This window comes from Scyliorhinus torazame, chromosome 7, assembly GCF_047496885.1.
Source record: "Scyliorhinus torazame isolate Kashiwa2021f chromosome 7, sScyTor2.1, whole genome shotgun sequence".
Taxonomy (NCBI): Eukaryota; Metazoa; Chordata; class Chondrichthyes; order Carcharhiniformes; family Scyliorhinidae; genus Scyliorhinus; species Scyliorhinus torazame.
In genome coordinates this window covers 69,845,618-69,869,841 of record NC_092713.1, presented here as the reverse complement: position 1 = coordinate 69,869,841, position 24,224 = coordinate 69,845,618, and the positions used below count along the sequence as shown (strand labels likewise).

General features: G+C 49.4%; 1 protein-coding gene across 2 annotated transcripts in view; it reads left to right on the top strand.

The window, feature by feature from the left end:
- Nucleotides 1–8,876: 8,876 nt before the first annotated feature.
- Nucleotides 8,877–24,224, top strand: part of gpx7 (glutathione peroxidase 7) — a 46,248-nt gene continuing 30,900 nt past the window's right edge. Inside the window, exon 1 of one of the 2 annotated variants that reach the window (XM_072510882.1) lies at nt 8,877–9,393. In XM_072510882.1, the coding sequence (XP_072366983.1) occupies nt 9,184–9,393 (210 nt within the window). In that variant the 5' untranslated portion in view covers nt 8,877–9,183. The remainder of the gene's footprint in view (nt 9,394–24,224) is intronic. The other variant, XM_072510881.1, reaches the window with a different exon arrangement.

Below are 24,224 nucleotides of genomic sequence, written 5' to 3'. Positions count from 1 at the left end.
CTCTTATGAACCGAATGGATCGCTTCACACATCTTCTCTACTGAGTAGTACTACACTCCGTATGCTCACCTGATGCCCGTGCCTCTATTTATATTTTCATGTATGTAACGATCTGTCTGCACGTACGCAGAACAGTACTTTTCACTGTATCTCAGTAAGCGTGACAATAAATCAAATCTAATCCAATCCTCCCATCTTTTCTCATCTAACTATAAAATAACTCACCACCTAACACGGCAGCACGGTCGCACAGTAGTTAGCACAGTTGCTTCACAGCTCCAGGGTCCCAGGTTCGATTCCCAGCTTGGGTCACTGTCTGTGCGGAGTCTGCACGTTTTCCCCGTGTCTGTGTGGGTTTCCTCCGGGCACTCTGGTTTCCTCCCACAGTCCAAAGATGTGCACGTTAGGTGGATTGACCATGATAAATTGCCCTTAGTGTCCAAAAAAGGTATGGTGGGGTTACTGGATTACAGGATAGGATGGAGTCGTGGGCTTAAGTAGGGTGCTCTTTCCAAGGACTGGTGCAGACTCGATGGGCTGAATAGCCTCCTTCTGCACTGTAAATTCTATCTATTTATTCTATCTACCGCTTATTCACTTCTTCCTCATGCCGATCTATCTCTTATCTACGCTATACACCTCAACCACTCCCTGGGGTAACGGATTTGACATTCTCACCACTCTCCGGACAAAGAAGTGACTCCTATTGATGGCCTCACGCCCCTACGTTCTGTGTGTGTACGTACTGTGTACGTTCCCGTGGACGCAGAAAAATACTTTTCACTTTACTTCGGTACATGTGACAATCAATCAATCAATCAATCTATAACCAATGTCAATTATTAGGATTGGCAGCAACTTTGAAGAGAGACAGTTAACATTTAAAGCCTGATATGATTCTGGAAGATTCTGAAGGAGAGTCAGATTGGACTCAATGCTAATTCAGTTTCTTTCACCACAGATGTTGCCCAACCTCCAGAATTTTCCAGCCCTCTGTTTTTATTTAATATTCCCAGCATCTGCATAATTTTGCTTTTATAAACTATTAGGGAGGGACAATTCTTTTGATTATTTATCCTTTCACAGGATGTGAGCATCACTTGCTCGGTCAACATTGTCCCCCATCTCTAATTGCTCTTCGTGGGCTAAACAGCTGGCTTGTGATGCAGAACATGGCCAGTAGCGCGGGTTCAATTCCCGTATCCGCCTCCCCGAACTGGCGGCGGAATGTGGCGGCTAGGGGCTTTTCACAGTAACTTCATTGAAGCCTACTTGTGATAATAAGCGATAATTATGTTATTATTATTAGTGGTAGTTAACCACCATCTTGAACTGTTACAATCCACGTGGTGTGTTGTCAGAAAGGGAGTTCTAGGCTTATGACCCACAAGAAGTGAGGGAACAGCAATGTAGTTCCAAGGCAGGATGGTATGTGATTTGGAGGGGTACTTGTAGGCGATGGTGTTCCCATGCATCTGCTGCCCTTATCCTTCTAGATGGTGGACGTCCAGGATTTGTAAAGTGTTGTCTAAGGAGGCTTGACAAGTTAGTGCAGTGTACCTTGAATAGTACATACTGCTGCCATTGTGTGTCAGGTGGTGGATGGGGTACCAATCACACAGGCTGCTTTGTCCTGGATGGTGTTGAGCTTCTTGAGTATTGTTGGAGCTGTAGAGAGTATTCCATCCGATGTGTGCCTTGTAGATGGTGGTCAGGCTTTGTGGAGTTAGGTGATGAGTTATTTGCTGAAGAATTCTCAGCTTCTGACCTACTCTTGCAGCCACGGTATTTTATATGGTAAACTCCACAATGCTGATGGTGGGAGATTCAGCAATAGTAATGTAGTTGAATGTCAAGGGGAGATGATTAGATTCTGTCTCGTTGGGGATGGTCATTGTCTGACATTTGTGTGGCGTGAATGTTACTTGCCACGTATTAGCCCAACCCTGAATATTGCCCTGGTCCTGTTGCAAATGAACAAGGACTGCTTTGGTATCAGAGGAGTCACAAATGCTACTGAACACTGTGCAGTCAGTCATCGGCGAACATCCCCACTCTTGACCTTAAGATGGAAAGAAGGGTTTTGATGAAGCAGCTGAAGTGGTTGGCCCAAGAGACTAGAGGAACCTCTACAGCGATGTCCTGAGACTGAGATGATTGACCTCCAGCCTTTATGCTAGGTATGACTCCAACCAGTGGAATGCTTTCCTCCTGATTCCCATTGACCACAAGTTTTGCTTGGACTCCTTTATACCAAACTTGGTCAAATGCTGCCTAAAGCCAACGGCAGTCACTCTCACCTCAAGTTCAGATCTTTTGTCCATGTTTGGATCATGACTTTAATGAGGCCAGGAGATGAGCGGCCCTGGCAGAGCCCAAATAGATCATCAGTGAGCAAGTTATTTCTGCCCAAAAGCCGCTTGATAGCACTGTTGATGACACCTTTCATTATTTTGCTGATGAATGAGAGTAGACTGATGGGGCAGTAATTGCAGAGTTGGATCGGTCTTGCATTTTGTGAACAGGACATAGAATTCCAACAGTGCAGAAGGAGGCCATTCGGCCCACCGAGGCTGCAACAACCCTCTGAAAGAACACCCTACCTAGGCCCACACCCCACACCATAACCCCACCTAACCTGCACATCCCTGGACAATAAGGGGCAATTTAGTATCGCCAATACACCTAACCTGCACTTCTTTGGACTGTGGGAGGAAACCGGAGCACCCGGAGGAAACCCACAAAGACATGGGGAGAAAGTGCAAACTCCACACAGAGTCACGCAAGGCCGGAATCGAACCTGGGTCCCTGGCGCTGTGAAGCAGCAGTGCTAACCACTTTGCCGCCAGGTAATTTTCCTTTCCCATTGTCAGGTAGATATCAGTCTGGAACAGAATGGCTCGAGTATTACTGTGGAAATCAAATTTTCAGCATCGCTGCAAGGATGTGGTCAGGGCCCATAGTCCTTGCAGCATCTAATGCCTTCAGCAGTCCCTGGATACCATATTGGCTGAAGACTGGAACCTATTTGCTTCAATAGGCTGGGGATCTCAGGAAGAGGCCGAGATGTATCATGCACTTGGCACTTCAATCACAGTAGTGATAAGCTGTAAATGATAGCGATCGTTTTGGTGTTGTATTTTGCACAGGTGTGCTCGCCCCCCCCTCACCATCATTGTGGATGGGGATATTCATGGAATCCCCTTCTTTAGTTGATTGTTCACACAAGAATTGGCAAAGCACGGCGGCGCAGTGGTTAGCACTGCTGCCTCACGGCGCCGAGGTCCCATGTTCGATCCCGGCTCTGGATCACTGTCCGTATGGAGTTTGCACATTCTCCCCATGTTTGTGTGGGTTTCGCCCCCACAACCCAAAGATGTACAGGGTAGGTGGATTGGCCACGCTAAATTGCCCCTTAATTGGAAAAAATGAATTTGGCACTCTAAAAAATTTTTTTTTAAATAAGCAAAGCAATATTCCCTTTTGACATCTTTTCTATCATAGATAGATCATAGTACTATCATAGAATTTACAGTGCAGAAGGAGGCCATTCGGCCCATCGAGTCTACACCGGCTCTTGGAAAGGGCACCCTACCCAAGGTCAACACCTCCACCCTATCCCCATAACCCAGTAACCCCACCCAACACTAAGGGCAATTTTGGACACTAAGGGCAATTTATCATGGCCAATGATACAATTGAGTGGCTTGCTAGGCCATTTCAGAGGGCAGTGAGATCAACGAGATTGCTACGGGTCTGGAGTAATGTTGGAGGCCAGACCAGTTAAGGACGGAAGATTTCCTTCCCTTAGGGGCATTTGTGAAACCAGATGAGCTTTTACGACAATGACCATTTCACGGTTACATTAATGGATCTAGCTTTTATTTGCAGATTTATTGATGAATTGAATTTAATTTCCACCAAGTGCTGTGCTGGGATTTATCACAGAGCATTAACCTGGGCCACTGGAAGATTATCCCTCAGTAATGCTCACAGCCCATAATATAATAAGATATTTTTAAAAGTATTTTGCTCTTGTATTTTTAGTACTGATTGGTCAGTTCAAGTTTCCTGCTCAATGTTTATAATTTAATGCAACATTTTCTCTACAGTATTAGACAAAACTATCAGAGTTTAATTACATTCTGGTACTCCATGGCTAGGAATATTAGGATGCCCAGGTTTCCTGTCCCGCCATTCAAAGAGTTGGCAGGGAATATGTCCTGGCACTCCCTGCCTGACTCCAAGACATTTTATGCTCCTGAGTGTTGATTGGCTCAGGCCAAATTTCCACCCCTCACTTGGCAGTCTCTACAGTAGCAGAAGCTGCAGTGGACTGCCTGGATTGAGACTGTATGCAGTCCCCGGAGTCTAAGTCCCAGAATGTCAGGAAAATAAATTTTGGGGGTCTCATGGCGTCAGGGGAGAGGCTAGGATTGGAGGAGGGTGGTTCTGCAGTCACTGGACCTCAAGGAGGAGGGTGCTTGCTGGGTTTCTAATGGAAGCACCCTGGCTTTCCACTTGAGGCCAAAACTTGATTATTTTCAGGCTTCCCCCATACCCAGGATCTCCTTCCACAAGTCTGAAAATTGAGGTTGCGTGGGAAGTGGCCCACTAAATGGTCACTTAAGGGTCTCCATTGGGGTACGGGTGGGTGGCCTGACTGAGGCCTCAGCCACCCCAGTGTAAAATTGCTGAGAGGTCGGGGCAGGCGGGAGGTCCAACCGTGCTATTTCACGTTCACTCTCCGTCTACGAACACACCAGTGGGGGAGCATAAAATTCAGGCCCATATCTATGTAGTATAAAACTAGTTCCTTATGAACACTGCATTACAACAGCTTTATGATAGACATGTAGAATATATTGTGAGTATTTGACTTACATTTGTCAATGAACTGATCAGCGTTGCAGTTGCAGTTACAATTTGGTAGGTCTCAATGAAGTCTTTGTAGTCTTAAGCAGTTTTTTATTCTTTTATAAATTTAGAGTACGAAATTCATTTTTTCCAATTAAGGGACAATTTAGCGTGGCAATCCACCTACCCTGCACGTCGTTGGGTGTGGGGGTGGAACCCATGAAAACACGGGGAGAATGTGCAAACTCCACACAGAGAGTGACCCAGAGCCGGGATTGAACCTGGGACTTCGATGCTGTGAGGCAGCAGTGCTAACCACTGCGCCGCCATGCTGCCTCTTGGTCTTAAGTAGGTTGACTGCACTTATTTATTATTGTACAAGAACACTGTACATATATACAATAAAGGGTTCAAGCTAGGAGCCGTCTCCACTTTTGCTAGTGCACACAGCTCTGTTCATTGGAAATAAAAAAGAATTGGATACTTTAAATTTATTTTACAAACTATTAACTAATACGTACTTTCCACTTTAATTGGCTACCACCCTCTACACACACATACACATATAAAGACAGACCAACACAGGGGTGGAAAGAAGGTAAAAATCATAAGTTGAGGGGGAAAAAAATATATGTTTCAGAAGATGGTCTTTAGCACATTTTTCTTTCCAGCAAGCTGGCAGATTAAAGCCTTTGGTTTGCAGCTTATAATGATCTCTGTAGATTCATTTATCCAGGTTCTCTGTAGTTTAGAAATGCATTACTCACAGGTTTCCTGAAGAGGCACCTTACTTCACATCCAAATTTGCTTTTAGTTTGTGGTTTGGCTTTAGGCCTCAGTAGTCTCAGGAATACAGCATCCACACAGGCTTTCTGGAAAGACAGTGCTAAAAGCAGCCTTCTGGAGAGAGTTAGTCGGATCTTTCTGGAGAGTTAGCTGGATCCATTCAATGTGCTGCCAGAACCATAACAGAAACCTCGGGACTCTGAAAAGTATCTGGAATAGGATCCAATCACCACCTGTTACTGGACAGAACACAGCCCTTTAGGCCAATTCATTGGTCACCAGCCATATCAATCAAACCAAGTCCCAACCCCAACTCTCTGACTGATGCCAGCCAGTCTGCAAGTTTAAAACAGCACAGCCTTCTGGATTTTTCTGCTTGAATTAAAGGTACAGGCTGCTTGCCTTAAAAACACTTATCTATTAATCATCCATGAATCAAAAATGTAACAGCAAAAATAACATACAGGGGAAATAAGGACATAAACACGAAGGACGCTTACAAAATATTATTTTGTGTTATCCAGTGCCATGCTTTCTTTAATATTCCAAAAATTCAATTATTTTAGATGTACAAAGGATCAAAAATGTTGTTGGGTTTGAAAAATAACTCTCCAGACTGCAATGATTCATAACATGCTGAAAACATAAATCAAATGAATATATTAAAAGCCACAAATTAACATTTTTAAATTATTTCCATCTTAGTCCAAATTATCAAGGGGAATTGATGAATCAGTGCATCACTGAACCATCAAGGGGACAATAACTAAAATTCTAATCAAACATCGTGAACACAGGGCGGCATGTGACGCAGTGGTTAGCACTGGGACTGCGGCGCTGAGGATTGGGGTTCCAATCCTGGCCCTGGGTCACTGTCCGTCTGGAGTTTGCACATTCTCCCCATGTCCGCGTGGGTTTCACCCCCTCAACCCAAAGATTTGCAGGTTAGGTGGATTGGCCATGCTAAATTGCCGCTTAATTGGAAAAAAAATAATTGGGTACTCTAAATTTTAAAAAAAACATTGTGAACACAAGTCGGCGACAGCTGTACTGTCTCAAGGTTCTTACTTATACACATTCTTTTGCTTGCTTTGGCTGCCTGCCTCATTTATGGATTTGTCCATGCCTGGGCAGCCCCGGAGAAGGAGCATGTGCTGTCCATCAGTACGCTCAAAGCCTTCCTCGACTGGGGGAACTATATGGACTGGAGTGCATGGTGAACATGGAGAATATTTAATTGTACAAGTTTCATTTATGTTTTTTTTGTATTGGTTGTGCATGTTTAAAAGGGACACTTCCTTTTCTTTGTTTGATGGCACTCGGGCAACCCAGTCTGTCTGTATTAGGCAAGAAAAGCATACATTTTGGGGGGAATTGGATCCCATTCTAGAACTCTCACGATTCACTGAGCTCCAGTATGCAGATGATGCTTGTGTATCCACTCACTCAGAAACTAAGCTCTGGGTTATTGTCCACTCCTTTTGAAATTTATGAGAAAACGGGCCTTTCACTAAATACCAGAACATCTAAGATCCTCTTCCAACCTGCTCCCCAAGCACAACCTCTTTCTTTTTTTATTAAGATCAACGGCAAGATCTTGGAAAATGTGAACCATTTTCCATATCTTGGGAGCTTCCTCCCGGTAAAGGCAGACACAGACAATGAAATTCATCATCGCCTCCAATGTGCCAGATCAGCCTTTGGTTGACTGAGAAAAAGAGTATTTTGAGGACCAGGATCTTAACCTAAGGCATGGTTAATTTGGGGGGGATTGGGGGGTGCGGTGGCACAGTGGTTAGCACTGTTGCCCCACAGCGCTGAGGACCTGAGTTCGATCCCTGCCCCGGGTCACTGTCCATGTGGAGTTTGCACATTTTCCCCCACATGTGTGGGTCTCACCCCCACAACCAAAAGATGTGCAGGGTAGATCGATTCACCATGCTAAATTGCCCCTTAATAAGAAAAAAATTAAAACTGGGCAGCGGTGATCCTTGCACTTCAGCCTCTTGGACAACCTACATCGGGGACTGCAAAGCACTGGAAGAAGTATTACCAGCAGTGCTTTCGCAAGATCCTCCAAATCTGGGGGCTACAAAGGTGTCCCAATCTCCTCTCCCAACCAACTTGCCCAGCAGCAACATGCTATTCACTCAAAACCAGCTCCGCTGGGTCGGACATGTCAGTGTGCCTGACATCAGAGTCTAACTGCTCTACTCAGAGCTTTGCACGGTAACAGACTCCTAGGAGGAAGGATTTTCCTCAAAGCATCTCTGAAAAAGCCAAACATCCCCAACTCATTTGAGTCCCTGGATTGACACAAACCAAAATGGTTCATTTGGGAGGGCACCAAACACATTGAGTGAGTGACTTTGTTGAGAACATGCAGAGGTAAAGACGAGGTGCTGAAAGAGACCACCAACCTCCAATCAACGCATCGACCCAACCATTCAAGCCCTAAATGTAGCTGAGTCTGCGGATCACACATTGGACTTATCAGCCATCACAGAACCCACTGAACCGGAGTGGAAACATGTCATCCTTGATCAAGGGGCTGCCTAAGAAGAAGGAGAAACAGGGATTTTCCGTCTCTTCTTGCCGACAGGATCTGCTGGTCCTGCCGAAGGTGATCCTCCTTCCCCTGGCAGCAGGTTCCCCTGTGAAAGTATCTTGGTGCAAGATCAGTTAAATAATGCCATAGACATTGGTGGCCATTGGCGAGCCAGCTCCGATGCCAGAAAACACACTGCCGGGAAGGGGGGGGGGGGGGGATAATCCATAGAATCAGAAACCATAAAATGCAGAAAAGCCATTCAGCCCATCAAGTCTGTACCAACCCTCCGAAAGAGCACTCCATCTAGGCCAACACCCCTGCCTATCCCACTCACTCCATAAGAAACATCAACCTGCACATCACTGGGCCATAAGGGCAATTTATCGTGGCCAATCCAGCTCACCTGCACATCCTTGGACGGGGAGAATGTGCAAACTCCACAGTCACCCAAGGTGGGAATTGAGCCCTGATCCCTGGAGCTGTGAGGCCGCAGTGCCGCCCATGGTCTGCACCAATGATACTATTTAATTGTATATGTTTCCTTTAATTTGTGTCCTTTCTCTGGTATTTGTGTTGGTTTTATTTGGTTGCCCTGGGGAAACCCAGTGTGTCTATTGTTTTCGAAAGGAGACGCACCTAGTGTGCGCTCCTCTCTCCACTTCCACCTTCTTGCCCAAACTGAAAGTCAACATTTTTCCCAAGTACTTTTTTAACCTTTAAACAAAAACGGCGGGGGCAGGGGTTGGGGTCATCTAGAGTTTACTCCGAATCCACGAAATTCCATTTGTCCGATATTGATCATAAAATCCACGAAACAAGAACAAGTAATTAATTGAAAAGGAGAAATGTTTTTTTGGCGCCGACAATTACATTTTTGGGGTGTTGATTACGACTGTTTTGCAGCACTGGCCCACCTGACTGGTGCTCACTGTTTGTCCCGCGGATAGGGCTGTGTGTGGCAGGATCTCGGGGCAAGAGCAGTTAAAGTAATGCAGGAATCGGCTCAGAAAGAGCCGAGCAGAGTCGCCTCCCTCCCCAGACTCGGTTTCCCTCTGCTATTCATCACCATGTCCCTGACGGCCAGCATGCTGATGCTCTTCCTCATCTTGCCGAGCGAGGAGAAAACCAAAGATTTTTACTCCTTTCAGGGAGTCAACATCAGGGGGAAACGTATTTCACTGGAGAAGTACAGAGGATCGGTAAGTTTGACAACTCCACCCCGTTACTAACTAACGGGGTGCAAACTCACCTCTGCATGACGGTCTTACTCATCTTCTAAAACACACACAGATGAATTTGGAGCATATTCACCTAAGTGACCTTCATCTAAACCAGTCCGCTCTCCTTTAATCGGTAACTCAAAAAGGGAATCATGGAGGCTCCTCCAAGCACGACTGTATACGTGGCATCGTCTATAAAGCATTTTAACTGTTCCCTCTGAACGCCTTTGCTTAACTGCTGTAAGTTTACCAGCATGCTGCAAAGCTATAAAAACACAACTCAAAGCAAGCGAGCTAGATAGTCATTCATTTGTTATTTAAGCTAGCATCCAAACAATCCGTCCCATTTCATGTGCTACGACCCTCACCCGCAAAGCTAGCTGCTTATGTGTGAACCCACATAACAACACAAGATTCTCGGAAATATAAACAGAAAATGCTGGAAATGTTTAGCAGGTCTGGCAGCGGTGTAGAAGGAAGCAAAGTTAACTTTCAGCTCTGTGACAGTTCGTTACAATTTTTATCCCTATACCCAACTCTTTGATGCACCAACCATTTAGTTCCACTCTGCTACTCAACCATGTCTCCATTTTCCAAAGTCACGATTGAATCTGCTTTTCACCAGCCTTTTAGATAGTGCATTCCAGATCAGAACAAATCTGCCGTGTAAAAGATTTCCTGATGTCACATATTTCTTTTACCAACCAATTTCCATAGAATCTCTACAGTGAATAAAGAAGGAGGCTATTTGGCCCATTGACTTTGCACCGACCCTCTGAAAGAGCACTCTACCTAGGCCCACACCACCCCTGCCCTATCCCCGTAACCCACCTAACCTGCATGGGCACTAAGGGGCAATTTATCATGGCCAATCCCCTACCTGCATATCTTTGGACTGTGGGAGGAAATCGGAGCACTACCCACGCAGACACAGGGATGAAGTACAAACTCCACACAGACACCCAAAGCTGAAATTGAACCCAGGTCCTGGTGCTGTGAGGCAGCAGTGCTAACTGCAGTGCCACCGCATCGTCCCATTAAATCTGTGTCCTCTGGTTTCTAACCCTTCTGCCATGTGCTTGTAATAATAATAATCTTTATTATGACAAGCAGGCTTATATTAACAGTACAATGAAGTTACTGTGAAAAGCCCCTAGTCGCCACATTCCGGCGCCTGTTCGGGTACACTGAGAGAGAATTCAGAATATCCAATTCATCTAACAGCACGTCTTTCGGGACTTGTGGGAGGAAACCGGAGCATCCGGAAGAAACCCATGCAGACATGAGGAGAACATGCAAACTCCACACAGACAGTGCCCCAAGCCGGGAATCGAACCTGGGACCCTGGAGCTGTGAAGCAACAGTATCACCTACTGTGCTACCATGCTGCCCACTGCTTGTTAGGTGAATTGGACAATCTAATTCTTCCTCAGTGTACGCGAACAGGCACTGGACTGTGGCGACTAGAGGATTTTCACAGTAACTACATGTGACTATAATAAAGATTACAAAGTCCCGGAGAACTGAGGCAGTCCTTCTAACCAGTCCCCTTGTCACTGGTGTGCCCTTGCGGCAGCCTATGCTCTGCTATTGGGGTTGGCAGGCCAAACTCTATCCCACACCTTCTGCCGCGATGGGTCGGAGAATCCAGTTTCCCGCATTGAATTAGGACCGACACCAGTTCGGCGATTCTCCGCCCCCCCCGAAAAGCGGGGAATACGCCGCGCAGAGTATCCACCACCTGAGGCCATTGCCAGAGGCCCGGCCCGCTGTTCTCCACCTCCAATCGGCCGAATTCCCAACAGCCTATTTCTAATCTGGTCCTGCTGTTCGGGATACTCGCAAGGCGGCTGCTGACTCAGTCCGAGGCCGCTACAGTTGGGGGCGGGCCGACCGGAGGGTAGGGGGGGAGGGAGCCACGGTCAGGACTGGGCTTTTATTGTGTGGGCGGTCCGGGTTGGGCACGCGGCCGATCGGGAGCAGTATTTCCACGGTCTGAGTCCGCCATGGTGCATGGCACGGCCGCAGGAGGCTGCCATCATGCGCGTGCGTGGCCTCTGACCCAGAATCATAACATTTACAGTGCAGAAGGAGGCCATTTGGTCCATCGAGTCTGCACTCGCATCTTTGGACTGTGTGAGAAAACTGAAGTGCGGGCGGGGAACAGAGGGAAGTAGATCCTTGGAAAATAGAAGACCGGTTTAGATAAAGGATCTGATCGGCACAGGCTGGGAGGGCCGAAGGGCCTGTTCCTGTGCCGTAATTTTCTTTGTTCTTTGTATTGGCAGATGGACCTGTGAGCTCCACGACAGCTGCCTGCTAGCCCCCTGCAAGGCTGTGAATCTGTGGTTTTTTGACACCAATTTTTCTGGCGTAAAAGACCACAGTTTTCACGACGGCGTGGGGACATAGTCCCTGAAATGGAGAATCCAGCCCCACATCTTTCAAGGTACTTTGTACCTAATCAGGAATTCCCCAATGTGGCACAATGTTTTCCAGACTGAAAAGCTGTAGTTCCATAAAACTATTGCGAAAGCCGGGTCTTCGAACTAGTTATCGATGTTGTGACCAGACACGCAAGGCAAATTAAAGGCCCATTCTTCCATCATGTCTAGTTCTGCCAGTGTGCTATTTTTCACAAAAATTATACACTAGCAGATATCTTTGTATCAGTATCTCCCAGATAGATTTCCATGATCTTTTCATCTAGATCATTGATCAAAATGATTGAAAAACAGCTGCCCTAACACCAATTTCTATTAGAATCCATTAATGACCACTTCTCATGCAGAACTGCTATCATTAATCACTACATACTGTGAGAATGCAACCAGTTCCTTTAGCTTTTAAAACAAAATGTTTTTTGGTGTTTCAAGTAACAGTTTCAGAATAGAAAAGAAAAAGAGTTATGTTTCTCATGTAGAGTATTATACAACTACCAAAATGAAAACTGTACATATGTCAGAACAACCAGCCTTGAGCCCCTTGCCGCCACCATAGCCGTGTCTGGGGCTCTGATGGGGGATATATCTACATTTTTACATACACGTTTGATTTTTACACAGGTTTGTGTGGGACCTCTGCTGCTTGGCGGTAGGGGTTATCCCCAGTTTTTCCCTTCTGTGTCTTGGTATGGTTGGGATTCCACCCCTTGCTTGTCTGCAGTCTTCTTTCTGCTGGTGGTGGGGAGGGGGAGGAGGTCCCACTCCCCCCCCCCCCTTTAGTCTTCAAGTTTTTGAGGGAGGGAGGAGGGTCTTTCTCTCTCTCTCTCTTCCCGCTCCCCCACCACCACCACCACGAAGACCACCACAGGTGGGCATGGCTCCATCTCGGCCCCACCACTGGACATAGCCTCGAAGAAGGCCGTCCTGAAATTCCTGAGTCTGGGGCAGAGTCTGTCTCCCCCAACCCCCCACATCCCAAAAGTACCATCCATCCCTGCTGGCGCAAACCTGTGGTTGTTACAGATGGGGACCCCCGTGAGCATCTCACCCAGTTCAAATTGACACCTGAATTGGTTCCACTGGGCTCCTGGAGTGTGTGTGTGTGTAGGGGGGCCGGGGTGGCGTGGTGGCCAGAGCTCTGAGAGAGACCCCCGTGCAGGAGGCCTCCTCCATTTGGACCCAGTCCGCCTCTGGCTCCCTTAGTCACCCCCTCACACTCTCTACGTTGGCTGGCCAGTGGTAGAACAGAAGCTTCGGCAGGGCAGGCCTCCCACGTGCCCCTTGGTGAAGAAGGATTTGTGGATGAAGATCAGGAATGATCTGATGATGAAGAGGAACCGAGGCAGTACGTTTATTTTGATTGTCTATACCCTTCCCGCTAGCGGAAGAGGGAGTCAGTCCCATCTTTACAGGTCCCTCTTCACCTCCTCCATCAGACTGGAGAGGTTCCATTTGTGGAGCCTCTTCCAGGTGTGGGCTGCTTGGATCCCCACGTACCTGAACTTAGTTTGGATTACTTTGAACATTGGTTCCTCCAGCTCCACTCCTGCCTCTCGGGGATTTACTGAGAAGGTTTTGCTATTTCCCAGGTAGAGTTTGTAACCTGGGAAGGCAGCAAATTCCCTGAGGAGTCCAGTTATCATCCCCACGCTGGCTAGGGGGGGTCAACATATAAAGGAGCAGGTAATTTGCGCAGAATGAGACTCTATGCTCTCTGCCCCCTCTCCGAATGCCCGTCCACCAATCCGCCGATCTAAGGACGATGGCCAGCGGCTCAATTGCCAGTGCGAACACGCTTTGGATAGTGGGCACCCCTGCCTCATTCCCCTGTGCAGTGGAAAATATTCAGAGCTGGTGCCCTTCGTCCGTACGCTCGCCATAGGAGCGTTCCCGTTCCAAACCCAAACCGTTCCAAGCATCTCCATAAAGTACCTCCACTCTACTTGATCAGAAGCTTTCTCCGCGTCCAGGGAGACAATGACCTCTGGTGTCCTCTCCCAGTCGGGGTCATTATTACGTTCAGCAGAAGTCTGATGTTCGCTGTTCGTTATCTTCCCTTTTTCTGAATGGAGGGTTGTGACTAGTGGTGTTCCACAGTGCTGGGGCCTCTGTTGTTTGTAGTGTAAATAAACGATTTGGAGGAAAATGTAGCAAGTCTGATTAGTAAGTTCGTGGATGACACCAAGGTTGGTGGAGTGGCAGTTAGTGTTGAGGATTGTCAGAAGATACAGCAGGACATAGATAGAATCACTGAATTTACAGTGTAGAAGGAGGCCATTTGGCCCATCAAGTCTGCACCAGCCCTTGGAAAGAGCATCCCACTTAAGCCCACACTTCCAACCTATCCCCATAAATCCAGTAACCCCACCTAACCTATTTGGACATTAAGGGCAATTTAGCACAGCCAATCCACCTAACCTGCACATTTTTGGACTGTGGGAGGAAACCGGAGCATCCGGAGGAAACCCACGCATACACGGGGAGAACATGCAGACTCTGCACAGACAGTGACCCAAGCCGGGAATCGAACCTGGGACCCTGAATTGTGAAGCAACTGTGCTAACCACTATGGTACCTGCTGCCCTCCACTATGGGACCGTGCTGCCCTTAGGTTGGAGACTTGGGGAGAGAAATGGCAAATGGAGTTTAATCCAGACAAATGTGAGGTAATGCACTTTGGTAGGTCTAATATAGAGGGGAAATATACCGTAAATGGCAAAACTCTTAGAAATATAGAAAGTCAGAGAGATCTGGGCGTGCATGCCCTCAGATCTTTGAAGGTGGCAAGCAACACGTGGACAAGGTAGTCAAGAAAGCATACGGAATAATTGCCTTCATTGGACAGGACATCCAAGTATAAAAACTGGCAAGTCATGCTACAGTTGTATAGCTGGTAAGGCCACACTTCGAATATTGTGCACAATTCTGGTCGCCACACTACCAGAAGGCTGTGGAGACTTTGCAGAGGAGGTTTACCAGGATGTTGCCTGGTCTGGAGGGTGTTAGCTGTGTGGCCAGGCTGAATAGACTCGGTCTGTTTTCATTAGAAAGACAGAGGTTGAGGGGTGACCTGATAGAGGTCTAAAAGATTATGAGGGGCATGGATAGAGCGGAATTTGAGAAGCAAAGGTGGGTTGTTTTGGGGGACTTCCGCAAGTCAATGGAAGAGGCCTGGCTCCCATTTGTTTGGCGTTGGAGAAGACCAATGAGATGGTAAAAGCACATGGCACTGCGATGCAAGGTATGGAGGTGACTCTCTAGGCGTAACAACCAGATTGCCTCTCTGGAAGCGGAGATGTCAAGATGGCTGATGTGAATAAAGCACTGACTGCCAAAGTTGAATGATTTGGATAATTGGTTCAGGGGGCAAAATATTCACGTTGTGGGGTTGCCAGAGGGGATGGAAGGCCCAACTCCAACAGAATATTTTGCAGAGATGATAGGGGAGGGTGGATTCACCTCCCCTCCCGAACTGGATCGAGTCCACTGGACACTCAGACAGAAGCCTTGTCCTAACAAACCATCATGTATAGTAATTGTGAAGTTTCACAGCTTCCAAGAAAAAGAACAGATCCTGAAAGAGTATAGCGACTATAAATGGGAAGATCACGCCATCATGCCTTCACCAACACGGAGAGAAGACCTTTTAGCCCATCAGCTGAGATGACAGGCAGCTCCCCAGGATATTGTGCAGCTGAGGGACTCAAGTGACAGTTTGGTTTCTGCCCTGCCTAAGGTCAGTGAGGCTTTTGAAACATTTTAATCGGGATCTTTATAGATTGGAACCCAGAGTGGAGAGTTCAGCCACAATGGATTTTTTTGGATGGTTATCCATTCCAGTGGTGGAGAGGGAGAGGTGGGAAGAGTTGGAATCCCCGTTGGACCCTGAGGAAATTATGAAATGAGTTGGGGTGGGGGTAGATGGGCAAAACTCTTCGTCCTGATGGATTCCCCATTGAGTTTTATAAAAAGTTTGCAGGACAATTGATCCCTCTAATTTTAGATATGTTTAATGACTCCTTGTCCCAGGGTTCATTATCCGTTACACTTGCGCAGGCCTCTATTTCCTTGATCCTTAAGAAGGACAAGGACCCTATGGAATGTGGGTTGTATTCGACCCATTTCTCTTTTGAATACAGATGCTAATATACTTACAAAAGTGCTGGCATGGTGACTGGAGTCCTGTCTCCCAGAGGTGATCTCGGAAGACCAGACAGGCTTCATCAAGGATCGGCAATTGTTGGCCAATATACGTCAGCTATGAAATATCGCCCTTTCCTCCTCTGCAGTACCCAAACCAGAGGGGATTGCTTCCCTGGTGCTGAAAAAGCGATTGATTTTTGAGGGAAATATTTGTATTGAAATTTTAACAATTTTTATATAAAGTTTACACAAAACCAGACATGAACACATAAAAAAAAGTAATACAACCCCGCCCCACAACAATATAACGAACCTCTCCCCCCAACAGCTACCAGTGACCAACTCTTTAAAGTACATTATAAACAGCCACCACCTATGGTACAACTCTTCCACCGACACTCTGACGGTGAACGTGACCCGTAAGGTGCAAAAGCCTCCATCAGGTCACCCAGCCGGGGCGCTTGGCGGTGTAGTCAACCTCCAGCCCAAGAGTTTCCGCCTCCTTACCAAAAGCGAGGCGAAGGGCGGAGGGTCCGCCTCTGCCCCCAACTGGAACTCCATTCCATCAGAGACCTCAAAAATCACAACCAGTGGGCATGGTTCAGGTTGGCCGATATGGTATCAAAAACGGACCTCCAGAAGCCCACCAGCTTTGAGCACGCCCGGAACATATGTGGATCGTGTGCCGGTCCCCGCGAACAACGACCGGACCTATCCTCCACCCCACTGAAAACAAACGGCTCATTCTAGCCTTCGTGAGGTGTGCTCGAAACTCCTCCAATCCCTTCTCCTTCCACTCCCTAAACCTCGCATCCAGCCTAGCAGGCTTGAATAATTTGCACAAATGGGAGCTGGCCTTGAGGCAGCCTTCAAATTGAATTCTTGACAGAGCTGCCTCCAAATTTTTAACGTGGCTACTACCACCGGGTTAATTGTGTGTTTCTTTGGTGTCAACGTGAGTGGAGTCATTTCCTTTTTTAAAAATAAATAATTTTTATTAAAGGTTTTCATAAAATATCAATAACAAAATGAAAAAGAAACCCAACAGGGTTAAGTACAAAACACAGTCCAGAAAAACAACCCTCCATACGCCCCCCCCCCCCGGTACATAAATAATAAATTAACATTAACACCCCGACTTAATACAACAAGTATATACAACCCCTCAGACCCTCCAGTGTAAATAACAAAAAATAAAGTGACCCCCCACCCGCCCCGAGTTGCTGCTGCCATTGACCAGTGTCTACCGCTCTGCCAGGAAGTCGAAGAACGGTTGCCACCGCCGAAAGAACCCTTGTACCGACCCTCTCAAGGCGAATTTCACCCTCTCCAACTTAATAAACCCCGCCATATCGTTGATCCAGGATTCCACGCTTGGGGGCCTCGCATCCTTCCACTGAAGAAAAGTCCTTCGCCAGGCTACCAGGGATGCAAAGGCCAGAATTCCAGCCTCTTTCGCCTCCTGCACTCCCGGCTCCTCTGCCACGCCAAATATTGCGAGCCCCCAGCCCGGCTTGACCCGGGATCCTACCACCCTCGACACTGTCCTCGCTACGCCCTTCCAAAACTCCTCCAGCGCTGGGCATGCCCAGAACATATAGGTGTGATTTGCTGGGCTCCCTGAGCACCTAACACAACTGTCCTCACCCCCAAAAAACCGACTCATCCTTGTCCCGGTCATGTGTGCCCTGTGCAGCACCTTAAACTGTATGAGGCTGAGCCTCGCGCACGATGAGGAAGAGTTCATCCTCTCCAGGGCGTCTGCCCACGTCCCTTCCTCAATCTCCTCTCCCAACTCCTCCTCCCACTTACCTTTTACCTCCACCACCGAGGCCTCCTCCTCCTCCTGCATCACCTGGTAAGTTTCCGAGATCTTCCCCACTCCCCCCCCCGAGAGCACCCTGTCCTGTACTGTGTGTGGCCATAGCCGCGGGAATTCCACCACCTGCCGTCTGGCAAACGCCCTTACCTGTAAGTACCTGAAGGTGTTCCCCGGGCGGAGCCCGTACTTCTCCTCCAGCTCACCCAGGCCCGCGAACTTCCCGTCCACAAACAGGTCCCCCAACTTTCGTATCCCTGCCCTGTGCCGCCCCGCAAACCCTCCACCTGTTCTTCCTGGGGCGAACCGGTGGTTCCCCCGTAATGGGGTCCCCGCCGAGGCCTCCACTTCCCCCCTGTGCCGCCTCCACTGCCCCCAAATTTTGAGGGCAGCCACCACCACCGGGCTCATGGTATACCTCCTTGGAGGGAGTGGCAGCGGCGCCGTTGCCAGCGCCCCCAGACTTGTACCCACACAAGATGCCGTCTCCAGCCTCTTCCATGCGGCCCCCTCCCACTCCATCACCCACTTGTGCACAATTGTCGCATTGGCGGCCCAGTAGTACCCACAGAGGTTGGGCAGCGCCAGTCCCCCCCGATCTCTACTCCGCTCCAGGAACACCCTTCTCACCCTCGGAGTCCCTCGCGCCCACACAAACCCCATTATACTGGGGTTAACCCGCCAGAAAAAAGCCTTCAGGATAAACACGGGGAGGCACTGGAACAGGAACAAAAACCTTGGGAGCACCGTCATTTTGATTGACTGCACCCTACCCGCCAAAACAGCGGCAACGCGTCCCACCTCTTGAACTCCTCCTCCATTTGCTCCACCAGCCTTGTAGAATTAAGCCCATGCAGGGCCCCCCAGATCCTGGCCACCTGGATTCCCAGATACCTGAAGCTCCTCTCCGCCTTTTTTAGTGGGAGCTCGCCAATCCCCCACTCCTGGTCCCCTGGATGAACTACGAACAGCTTGCTCTTCCCCATGTTGAGCCTGTACCCCCGAAAAGTCCCCGAATTCCCTAAGAATCCTCATTACTTCCGGCATTCCTCCCACCGGGTCCGCCACATACAGCAGCAGGTTGTCTGCATAAAGTGCCACCCTATGCTCTTCCCCACCATGCACCAACCCCCTCCAGTTCCTTGACTCCCTCAGTGCCATAGCCAGGGGTTCAATCGCCAGTGCGAAGAGCAGGGGGGACATGGGACACCCCTGCCTCGTCCCTCGATGCAACCAAAAGTACTCAGACCTCCTGTTCGTGGCCACACTCGCCATCGGGACCTCCTACAACAGCCTGACCCACCTGACAAACCTCTCCCCAAACCCGAACCTCTTCAGCACCTCCCCCAGGTACCCCCACTCTACCCTATCGAAGGCTTTCTCAGCGTCCATCGCGACCACTATCTCCACCTCCCCCTCCCTCGCCGGCATCATAATAACGTTCAAAAGCCTCCGCACATTCGCGTTCAACTGCCTTCCCTTCACAAACCCCGTCTGGTCTTCATGGATGATCTGCGGCACACAATCCTCAATCCTCGTGGCTAAGACCTTCGCCAGCACCTTGGCATCGACATTTAGCAAGGAAATTGGTCTGTAAGACCCACACTGCAGGGGATCCTTGTCCCGCTTCAAGATCAAGGAGATCAGTACCCGATACATCGTCGGGGGCAAAGACCCCCCCCCCCCCCCCCCCCCCCCCCCACTCCCTTGCCTCATTGAAGGTCCTGACTAACAGCGGGCCCAACAGGTCCATATATTTTTTGTAGAATTCGACCGGGAAACCGTTCGGCCCCGGTGCCTTTCCCGCCTGCATGCTTCCTATCCATTTGATCAGCTCCTCCAGCCCAATCGGGGCCCCCAATCCCGCCACCCGTCCCTCTTCCACCTTTGGAAACCTCAATTGGTCCAGGAAGCGGCCCATCCCTCCTTCCTCCCGTGGGGGCTCGGATCGGTACAATTCCTCATAGACGTCCCTGAAGACCCCATTGATGCCAACCCCCCCCCCCCCCCCAACCCCCCCCCCCCCCCCCCCCCCCCCCCCGGCCACTGTCCTTAACTCCCCCGATCTCCCTAGCTGCGTCCCGCTTCCGAAGCTGATGCGCCAGCATCCGGCTTGCCTTTTCCCCATACTCGTAGACCGCCCCCTGGGCCTTCCTCCACTGCACCTCCGCCTTCCTGGTGGTCACCAGGTCGAATTCGGCCTGGAGGCTACGCCTCTTCCTCAACAATCCTTTCTTGGGCTCCTCCGCATACCTCCTGTCCACCCTCACCATTTCCCCCACCAGCCTCTCCCTCTCCCCCCGCTCCTTGTGGGCCCTAATAGAGATCAGCTCTCCCCTCACCACCGCCTTCAGTGCCTTCCACACCATCCCCACTCGGACCTCCCCGTTGTCGTTGGTCTCCAAGTACCTCTCTATACTTCCTCGGACCCGCTCGCCCACCTCCTCGTCCGCCAACAGCCCCACCTCCAAGCGCCACAGCGGGCGCTGGTCCCTCTCCTCCCCCATCTCCAAGTCCACCAATGCGAGGCGTGGTCCAAAATGGCTATTGCCGAATACTCAGTATCCTCTACGCTCGCTATCAACGCCCTACTCAAGATCAAAAAGTCGATTCGGGAATAAGCCTTATGGACATGTCAGAAGAATGAAAATTCCCTAGCCCCCGGCCTTGCAAATCTCCAAGGGTCCACCCCTCCCATCTGGTCCATAAGCCCCCTCAGCACTCTAGCCGCCGCCGGCTTCCTACCTGTCCTAGACCTGGAGCGACCCAGTGCCGGGTCCAGCACCATGTTAAAGTCTCCCCCCATTATCAGGCCCCCCACTTCCAAGTCTGGGATCCGACCCAACATACGCCGCATAAAACCCGCATCGTCCCAGTTCGGGGCATACACATTGACCTGTACCACCGCCTCTCCCTGCAACTTACCACTTACCATTATGTACCTGCCGCCATTATCTGCCACAATGCTCGATGCCTCGAACGACACCTTTCTCACCAAGATCGCCACCCCTCGATTTTTGCCATCCAGCCCCAAGTGAAACACCTGACCTACCCACCCTTTCCTCAATCTTACCTGGTCTGCCACCTTCAGGTGTGTCTCCTAAAGCACAACCACATCCGCCTTGAGCCCCTTCAGGCACGCGAACACGCTTATCCGGCCCGTTCAGTCCCCTTACATTCCAGGTTATCAGCTGGATCAGGGGGCTACCCACCCCCCTCCCCCGCCGACTAGCCATGACCCCTCCTCAGCCAGCCATGCGCCCGCACCCCACACCCGGCCCGTTCCCCACAGCGGCATACCCCCATCTCGACCCCCCCCCCCCCCCCACTCGCTCCAGCTCCTCCTTGACCATAGCAGCAGCAACTCAATCCCCCCCCCCCCCCCCCAAGCTAGGACCCATCCTAGCTGATTTACTCCCCCCATTGCACTTCCGCAAGTCAGCTGACTCCTGCTGACCCCGGCCACTCCCGCCTCTTCTTCGACTGATCCCATTGTGTGGCACACCCTCCTCTCCCGTCCCCATCCATAGGCTCTCCCCCTCCCCCTTCTGTTCTAAGTGTGGGAAACATCCCTTGTTGCCCCGCCCCAGCCCCACCCCCTCCTGTCTTCAGCGCGGGAAAAAGCCCGCGCTTACCACCTACCAAGCCCCGCCACCTCTGACGCAGCTCCTTTTACAGGCCCGGTCCCCTCACCCCTGACTCGGGCCTCCCCCTCCCCCGCGGGGCCCCATCTCACCTCCAAGAGCCCCCCCGACCAACACAACCAAAACAGTGCCCAACCCAACCCCGCCACCCTCACCGACCCAAAGGAGAAAAAACACAAAGAAAAAGAAACCCGGAGCAATACAAAGGCCCCACCTTGAAACAAAAATAAACATAGCATATCAACCGTAGTCCCCAATCGCCCGTCCTGACCCTCAATCTGTGTCCAACTTCTCGGCCTGAACAAAGGCCTCCTCCGGAGACTCAAAATAATGGTGCCGGTCCTTGTAGGTAACCCACAGTCACGCCGGCTGCAACATGACAAACTTTACCCCCTTCCTGTGCAGCACTGAACATAAGAACATAAGAACTAGGAGCAGGAGTAGGCCATCTGGCCCCTCGAGCCTGCTCCACCATTCAATGAGATCATGGCTGATCTTTTGTGGACTCAGCTCCACTTTCTGGCCCGAACACCATAACCCTTAATCCCTTTATTCTTCAAAAAACTATCTATCTTTATCTTAAAAACATTTAATGAAGGAGCCTCTACTGCTTCACTGGGCAAGGAATTCCATAGATTCACAACCATATGGGAGAAGAAGTTCTTCCTAAACTCAGTCCTAAATCTACTTCCCCTTATTTTGAGGCTATGCCCCCTAGTTCTGCTTTCACCTGCCAGTGGAAACAACCTGCCCGCATCTATCCTATCTATTCCCTTCATAATCTTATATGTTTCTATAAGATCCCCCCTCATCCTTCTAAATTCCAACAAGTACAGTCCCAGTCTACTCAACCTCTCCTCGTAATCCAACCCCTTCAGCTCTGGGATTAACCTAGTGAATCTCCTCTGCACACCCTCCAGTGCCAGTACGTCCTTTCTCAAGTAAGGAGACCAAAACTGAACACAATACTCCAGGTGTGGCCTCACTAACACCTTATACAACTGCAGCAGAACCTCCCTAGTCTTAAACTCCGTCCCTTGAGCAATGAAGGACAAAATTCCATTTGCCTTCTTAATCACCTGTTGCACCTGTAAACCAACTCTTTGTGACTCATGCACTAGCACCCCCAGGTCTCTTTGCACAGCAGCATGTTTAAATATTTTATCATTTAAATAATAATCCCTTTTGCTGTTATTCCTACCAAAATGGATAACCTCACATTTGTCAACATTGTATTCCATCTGCCAGACCCTAGCCTATTCACTTAGCCTATCCAAATCCCTCTGCAGACTTCCAGTATCCTCTGCACTTTTTGCTTTACCACTTATCTTAGTGTCGTCTGCAAACTTGGACACATTGCCCTTGGTCCCCAACTCCAAATCATCTATGTAAATTGTGAACAGTTGTGGTCCCAACACTGATCCCTGAGGGACACCACTAACTACTGATTGCCAACCAGAGAAACACCCGTTAATCCCCACTCTTTGCTTTCTATTAATTAACCAATCCTCTATCCATGCTACTACTTTACCCTTAATTCCATGTATCTTTATCTTATGCAACGACCTTTTGTGTGCCACCTTGTCAAAGACTTTCTGGAAATCCAGATATACCACATCCATTGGCTCCCCGTTATCTACCGCACTGTTAATGTCCTCTCAAAATTCCACTAAATTAGTTAGGCATCACCTGCCCTTTATGAACCCATGCTGCGTCTGCCCAATGGGACAATTTCCATCTAGATGCCTCGCTATTTCTTCCTTGATGATAGATTCCAGCATCTTCCCTACTACCGAAGTTAAGCTCACTGGCCTATAATTACCCGCTTTCTGCCTACCTCCTTTTTTAAACAGTGGTGTCACGTTTGCTAATTTCCAATCCGCCGGGACCACCCCAGAGTCTAGTGAATTCGCTCGATTGTACCCGGCCCTCTTCTTCGCCACTTCCGCACTCCAGTCCTGATATATCCGAACCTCCACGTTCTCCCACCTGCTGCTCCTCTCCTTCTTGGCCCACCTGAGCACACACTCCCGATCGACGAACCGATGGAACCGCACCAGCACCGCCCGCGGCGGCTCGTTAGCCTTGGGCCTCCTCGCCAGCACTCTATGGGCCCCTTCCAGCTGCAGGGGCCCCTGGAAGGACCCCACTCCCATCAGCGAGTTCAACATGGTGACCACATGAACGGAGCCATTTCCAATGACCCCAGGTTTCCCCCCCTCACAGACTCGCCTCCATCCAGGCCCACAGCTCCTCTGAGTCCCCGCAGCACTCCAGCACCTTTTCAGCATTAGCCGCCCAGGAATAATATGGAAAGATAGGCAAGGCAAAGCTCCCCGCTTGTCTCTTCCTCTGCAGCACCACCCTCCTGGTCCTTGGGCTCTTACCTGTCCAAATAAACCCAGTCACCAGCCTGTCAATCTTCTGAAAATCGCCTTGAGCAGGAATACCGGGAGGCACTGGAATAGAAACAAAAATAAAGATACTCATCTTAACCGATTGTACTCGGCCTGCCAGGGATAATAGGAGAGATTTATACAGTTCAACCTCCGGAGATTCCCCCAGTCCCTTGCTGTCTGGACCCCAGATACTGAAAACTGCTTCCTGCTAACAGGAACCCCCTAAGCCTCCCTCTCCGCCCCGATGCCCCAACAGAAAGTACTCACTCTTTCCTATATTTAACTTATAGCCAGAAAAGACCCCAAAACACTGCAAGATCCTCATAATGTTTTGCATTGATGCCTCTGAATTAATGAAATG